The sequence below is a fragment of the Dendropsophus ebraccatus genome, chromosome 7 (genome assembly GCF_027789765.1).
Source record: "Dendropsophus ebraccatus isolate aDenEbr1 chromosome 7, aDenEbr1.pat, whole genome shotgun sequence".
In the NCBI taxonomy this organism is placed as follows: Eukaryota; Metazoa; Chordata; class Amphibia; order Anura; family Hylidae; genus Dendropsophus; species Dendropsophus ebraccatus.
Window position 1 is genome coordinate 124232199 of NC_091460.1, and position 7178 is coordinate 124239376.

Sequence of the window (7178 nt, forward strand, 5' to 3'; positions counted from 1 at the left end):
GGTGAAGTAAGGCAACAGTGATAATGTGTTTTTCTTAAATATTTTCTTTTTTGCAAAAAAATAAAAAAATAAATAAATAATAAAAAAAAATTCTGGTCTCTCTCTTTGGGTTTTTTCCAGGCTTTTTTTTTTTTTTTGGTGCTTTTTTTCTGCTTTTTTCTGTGATGTTGGCGTTAAGGCTATAGATAGTCACAGAAATGCATGAAGCACTTCAATTACTCTATATGCATTATTGTGTGTAGCCAGCAGATGGAGCCAGAGTACTATGTAATCTAATACTTTTCTTATAATTTTATTATATTTGTGCAATAAAGATGAATTGTTTCTCTTGATTGTTGTGTTGATCAGTTTGTTGGATAAATATATATATATATAATATTTTTTTATTTTATTTTGGGTTTTAATACATTTTTGGGGGTACAGCTGTGTTTTTTTTGGGTGTGCATAACCTTAACTAGCATACACTAGCTTTAAACACCAAGTTTTGTGCAGACATTTAGCAGATTTCAGCTCTGACTACAGTACAGAATGGCAGTTTAGGATCTGTATATTATTAGTAAAATAATAAATGGAATACCAAAGTTGAAAAGAACACAACCTAACACGGTGTCAATACTTTAATTCACCAAATCATCATCCCATTTTTTATTGGGGAAAATTAGCATTACCAAAATGACAGAGTGGGAAAAGAGAGCAATGGAAAAAAAAATATATTAAGGCTTGGGTGTCTGCTTAAAGGGGTACTCCAGCGGGGGGAGGGCACTTTTTCGCTGGGAACGGGGAGGAGGTGGCTGAGGGAAAAGACGTCCACTCACCTCCCAGGTTCCAGCGGCGTGCCCCGCATCGCGGCGCTCCGGTGCCCCGTTTCCGGCCGCTTCCTGGTGTCTGACGTGGGCCCGAGACCTGATGTCTCAGGTCTGCTCAGCCAGTCAGTGACAGAGGCGGGATCCATTTCAATGTATCATCTCGGGCACGCGTCAGACTCCAGGAAGCGGCCGGGGACCAGAGTGCCGCGATGCAGGACCTGCCGCTAGGACCGGGGAGGTGAGTGGACCTCTTTTCCCTCAGCCACCCCCCCCCCCGGTCCCAGCGAAAAAGTGCCCCCCCCCCGCTGGAGTACCCCTTTAAAGAAACTGTCAGTAGGTTTAGGCTGTCCTATCTGAGGGTAGCATAAACTAGTGACAGAAAAGTTGAGCAGGATGATGTATCACTTAAATTGTTTTATGCAGCTGGTTCAGAGATATCCTCCTGAATACCATGGACAATAAGTAGTCCTCTCCATTATGTGCATATGCTCAGTAGTCCTGAATATTTATGAGCTCCAGTAAACTCCGCCCACCAGCTGCTGATTGGCAGTTATCTATCCATGCTGTGTATAGGCAGTCAACTATCAATCAGCAGCTGGAAGTTGGGGCAGGGGTGTGGCATGAATCCCATTCTCCTGCATATTAGGAGAACGGCTGAACAGAATGATGTAAGTAATAAGCCAATCTGCTTAGTATTTCTGTTACTAGTTTATGCTCCCCTCATTTAAGGCACCAAAAACCGAGTGACAGATTCCCTTTAATATGTTGCATCCAAATTAAGATTGGGAATAGAAAATTAAGGCCATACCTTTTGGATCTTCCAAATATTCCAACCCATTTTATATATTGTAATATTAATTAGAAAAAAGGTGACAGAGTACTTTAGTCACGGTTAGCTCACACATTTGTCCCTACATGTATACTCATGGATTTATATATGGTGACTTCTTTACAGTGGAGCTATGGTTGTTATAGGCAACATAACTATTGATTCAGAATTTGCTAATGCTGGAATGGAAACCCGCTTCGAAACAGAGTCCTCCTTAAACTTTTTGACAACTGTGAAGTTCTCATCGTATCCATTTTTGGTATGCATGCAGATGGATAAAGGAACATTTCCATTCAGGTAACACTTTTTTAGCTGTATAAGTTAGATGTGGTAACTGGGTTTTCCGGCCATTAAAAATATATAAAACAATATATCTAGCCTTAAAAAGAGAAGCACTTTTTTGATTTCTCCTTTGTAAATCCTGTGCTTGTCTATAATTCATTTATGATAGGCCTGATTTGAGCTCCCATTTCTTCTATGATGACACATCATTGATGACATGGTAAACATGGTGTATGGCTTGCATTCTGCTCTTTATAAACTTTTAATATATTGCTGCTCTGGCAGAGAACTTAACAAACCGGCTATTCTTACCTCTCCACCTCCCCTGGTGTCCGTCATCTTCGGGTCCCTGGCTAAGCGATACCCATGCCTCAGCAATGACTGCCCACTCAGCCAATCACTGGCCGCAGCACTGTCCTGTCCTAGTCACTGATTGGCTGAGGGGCTATCACTGCCAAGAAAAGTCCATCTTGTGAGTGAAGGTGGGATTGTTCAGCTGGGAACCCAAAGATGACGGAGGACGACACCGGGGGAGTGTGTAGAGGTAAGAATAGACTGTTATGTTTTTTGCTAGGGCAGTAAAGTATCAATAATTTAAAATGAGGGGAACACTTTATGAACCCTGTCTGCTGTCAGTTTAGTCCAACTATTAGTTTGTTTAAATTGCGCTAATTTTTTGGTATCGAAGCTTAGCCCCCCCCCCCCCTTTTTTTTAAAGAGACCACATCTCCTTTTCAGACCCAGCATAGAAGTGTCTCTGAAGAGACAAAAGCAAAAAATAAATGTGGAGAAAAGTCCCCAAGCCGGATGTTAGACAGAACTAGTATATAAGTACATCTAGGCCTATAAGCCCTATGAGCATAGACATTTTATAGATGCTATTTGTGAAAATGACAGATGTAGTCTATACTATGCCTTGCTGTGTCTTTATATATCGATGTTGTAGGGTGAAATGTTCACAGTGACAATCCAGCTTTCAGTCACCACCAGTGGCGGATTCACCAAACCTAGGCCCCCCACCCTACTGTTACTATGGCAGCACCAGCGTGGTATTCTAAGTACAGGATAGATAATTTCATGATGAATTGATTTTTGGTAACAAATTGTGGTAAAAAAGCAGTGATTTTTTGCAAATCATGGCAGAACTGTAGCCAGGAGACATTGCACCACGGAAAGTATAAGTCTTTTTGGGTGGCCATGGGCCCCCCAGAAGGTCAGGGCCCTGGGCTACCGCCCGAAAAGGACCTATTATAATCCGCTACTGGTCACCACTGTTTGTGAAGGTACTACAGTATCACTCCCCTCTTTATAGTGGTCGGAGCTCTATTTTTCTGATGTGGCACTGAATTCCCTGCATAGACATAGGACAGAATTTACTATTACCTGTGGTTTTACAGCTACCGAGTGGTAATAATATCACACTAAATTCACTGTATGTTGGGGCATGTTAGTAAATTTGTTTCATTATTTAGAGATGTCTGCTAATCATGTATTCTGCTGTTTTTAAAAGTTTGACATAAGTATACTGTATATGCACAGTCATGACCAAAAGTTTTGAGAATGACACAAATATTATATTTTCACATGATCTGCTGCCCTCTGTTTTTTTGTGTGTTTGTCAGATGTTTTTATCACATACAGAAATATAATTGCAATCATATTATGAGTAACAAAAGCTTATATTGACAGTAAGATTGAGTTAATGCAGCAAGTCAATATTTGCAGTGTTGACCCTTCTTCTTCAGGACCTCTGCAATTCTCCCTGGCTGCTCTCAATCAACTTCTGGACCAAATCCTGACTCATAACAGTCCATTCTTGCACAATCAATGCTTGCATTTTGTCAGAATTTGTTGGTTTTTGTTTGTCCACCTGTCTCTTGATGAGTGACCACAAGTTCTCAATGGGATTAAGATCTGGGGAGTTTCCAGGCCACGGACCCAAAATCTCTATGTTTTGTTCCCTGAGCAATTTAGTTATCACCTTTGCTTTATGGCAAGGTGCTCCATCATGCTGGAAAAGGCATTGTTGATCGCCAAACTGCTCTTGGACAGTTGGGAGCAGTTGCTCTTGGAGGACCTTCTGGTACCATTCTTTATTCATGGCTGTGTTTTTAGGCAGGACTGTGAGAGAGCCGATTCCCTTGGCTGAGAAGCAACCCCACACATGAATGATTTCAGGATGCTTTACAGTTGGCATGAGACAAGACTGGTGGTAGCGCTCACCACGTCTTCTCCGAATAAGCTGTTTTCCAGATGTCCCAAACAATCGGAAAGTGGATTCATCAGAGAAAATGACTGGCGCTTGCTGGTCTTTCTTGGGCGCCCTGGAGCCTTTTTGGCAACCATGGAACCTCTCCTTAAAGTTCTTGATGATGCGATAGATTGTTGACTGAAGTGCAATCTTTCTAGCTGCGATACTCTTCCCTGTTAGGCCATTTTTGTGCAGTGCAATGATGTATGCACGTGTTTCTTTAGAGATAACCATGGTTTACAGAAGAGAAACAATGATGCCAAGCACCAGCCTCCTTTTAAAGTGTCCAGTGGTGTCTTTCTTACTTAATCATGACAGATTGATCTCCAGCCCTGTCCTCATCAACACCCAAACTTGTGTTAATGGAGCAATCACTGAAACAATGTTAGCTGGTCCTTTTAAGGCAGGGCTGCAATGATGTTTTAGGGGATAAAGTTCATTTTCTAGGCAAATATTGATTTTGCAAGTAATTGCTGTTAAGCTGATCAGTCTTTATAACATTCTGGAGTATATGCAAATTGCCATTTTAAAAACTGAAGCAGTAGACTTTGTAAAAATTAATATTTGTTTATTCTCAAACCTTTTGGCCATGACTGTAGATATACACGGCCATGTTTCCACTCTTCTTTTTTACGTGAAAAATGTCTGTCTTTTGATAAACACAGATGTCTTTAACGATCATGATCGTTAGAGACGCCATCTTTATCCAAAAAGGATGTTTTTCCCGTAAGAAGAACGTTGTGGGAACACAGCCCATAACAAAATACTCGATTGTATGACATTGAAAGAATCTCCTGAGAATCTGCTTTTTTTTTGCAGGCGATACGTGACAAAGTATGAGGCATTGCCCTGTGGCAAATCGTATGTCTCCCGGAAAGGAAAGCAACAACTCAAGTCCGGTTCTGAGCTTCCTCTTCATCAGGAGAACTCGAATATGTGCAGAGTAGCCTTTGGAGAGCAGCAAGAGTCCGGAGACAGCTGGTTTTGAAGAATAATATCTCTGCCCTCCGCCAGTGCGCATCACTGGAAGGTTGTGTGTGTACTGTATTTATGCGGTGCATGCATAAAGTTTACATATTTTACACTTATTTAAGACATTTGTAAAGTGTTAGGAAATAAATAAATTGTGGTTACGACGTGCACTAATATTGTAAAAAAACAAACAAAAAAAAGTCTGTGTTAACCCTTTCTGTGCTGCCCCTGCCTAATACATTACCAGATTAGTTGTTCCTCTTATATTGGTTCCTGAGTGAGTAAATTATTAAGATGACAGTGGGTCTCAGGTAGACTGAACCACGTGCCAAAAGTTGTTACAAATGTCACTAATGCTTTAGAGGAATGACTCAGCCATAAATATTTTTACTGATGTTTCTGGCTGGAAAACCCCTTTAAATCTATTCACACTTTTCACCATAAAATAATTCCAGTTGGAGAATATTCTATAAACTGATCAGACATATCAGTTTTTGTACTTAATAATGAAATCCCCTCTTCTAAGGGGGTAATTAAACTTTAAGATTAATGAGGTATTCTGGTTAGAATAAAATTTTAATATTTTGCTGCCTAGGTGCAGATCATAGGAAACACCCTATTCTTACCTCTCCGCGATCCTTGGTGTCCTCCTATGTTATCTCTGGGTCCCGGCTGAATGATCTATCCTCCACTTCCGAGATAGACTTGTGCGACAGTGACAGCCTGCTCAACCAATCACTGGCCCTGGAGCTGTCCCATCTCAGTCAGTGATTGGCTGTCACTGCCAGAATAGGCGGAATTGTTCAGCCGGGGACTGATGATGTAGGGAGACACCTGGTGGAGAGCAGAAAGGTAAGAATAGGCTGTTTGTCATAGTCTGCACCTGGGCAGCAACATATTAGAAGTAAATTCTGAGAAGAATACACTTTTAAGGCCTAATTCACCCAACTGTATTTTTCCAGTTGTATATTGTCCCATGGTCTATATATTTGCAGGAATATTTTGCTGCAAAAAAATATTGCACATACACAAACATGTATGTATTTTTGAAAAAAATTAAAATTTAATTTCAATGGGTCTGTAAAAAGTACAGACAGTATTATGATTGGTTTCCTGGCAACCCAAGACCAGGCTCCTCCTTCTTGTACAGCATTTTTTTTTTTTTTTTTGCGTATGCATTATGGATCTTTTTTTGCAGATTACGGAAGAAAATTGGACTTTGGATCCATTTCTTTTTTGTGGACCACAATGCACTGATGGTTGTGTGAAAGAGGTCTTAGAATAAAATAATTCATATTACATAGAAGGATCTGGTAATGGCACGACTGTCACTCTGCCCCTGGCCTCTAAGTTGTTGATGCCCCATGTGCCATACGGAAATGATACTCCCATGTCATCATACACCTAGAACACTGTGAAATTGCTGTGAAATTTATTGTGAAATGTAAAAAGAACAATTTTCAAATAAAATATCATGAAATGCACTTCTGGCTTTTCTATTGTTTTATGTATTTATTATAGGAACTAGAGACAATTTTTTTTCACCATTTTTGTCATTATTTAAAGGAAAAGCATCAGGCATATCATTCACCACTAGCCCATGAGCTCTGTCTGGCATTGCGCATTATGTTGTCTCAAACAGAAAGCAACTAGAGACGAGCACAACTGGAGCGTCCTCGAGTGTGGTTATTCTGTCCATCGCTGACATAGGCCACAGCATTTGCATTTGCCTTTACAGCTAAAATAAAAACAGTTCAAAAAGCATGAGTGAATATGGTCTTAATATTGTTTTCAAATAGAACCTACAGAATCCGCAGCAGATTTGATGGTGCAGATTTGATGCTGTCTTCAGTTATTTAAATGAAATCTGCTGCAGATCCGCTATGGATCCGCAGCAGAAAATAAGCTGCAGATCCGGTGAGTGTGAACATACCCTTAAAGGGGTATTCTCATTTGGGCATGTTATCCTGTATTCATACTCGGGCCCCTACAGATAGCAAGAACGGGGGTGCAATCACGCTATAGTGAATGGAGCATT

The 7178-nt window shown here is 40.5% G+C and overlaps 1 protein-coding gene across 1 annotated transcript in view; it reads left to right on the plus strand.

Moving 5' to 3' along the window:
* The window catches only part of MTTP (microsomal triglyceride transfer protein), a 74021-nt gene extending 67397 nt beyond the window's left edge, over positions 1 to 6624 (plus strand). The window contains exons 17-18 of the mRNA XM_069978353.1: positions 1762 to 1932; positions 4988 to 6624. Coding sequence (XP_069834454.1) covers positions 1762 to 1932; positions 4988 to 5156 — 340 coding nt within the window. The 3' untranslated portion in view covers positions 5157 to 6624. The remainder of the gene's footprint in view (positions 1 to 1761; positions 1933 to 4987) is intronic.
* The last annotated feature ends 554 nt before the right edge of the window (positions 6625 to 7178 follow it).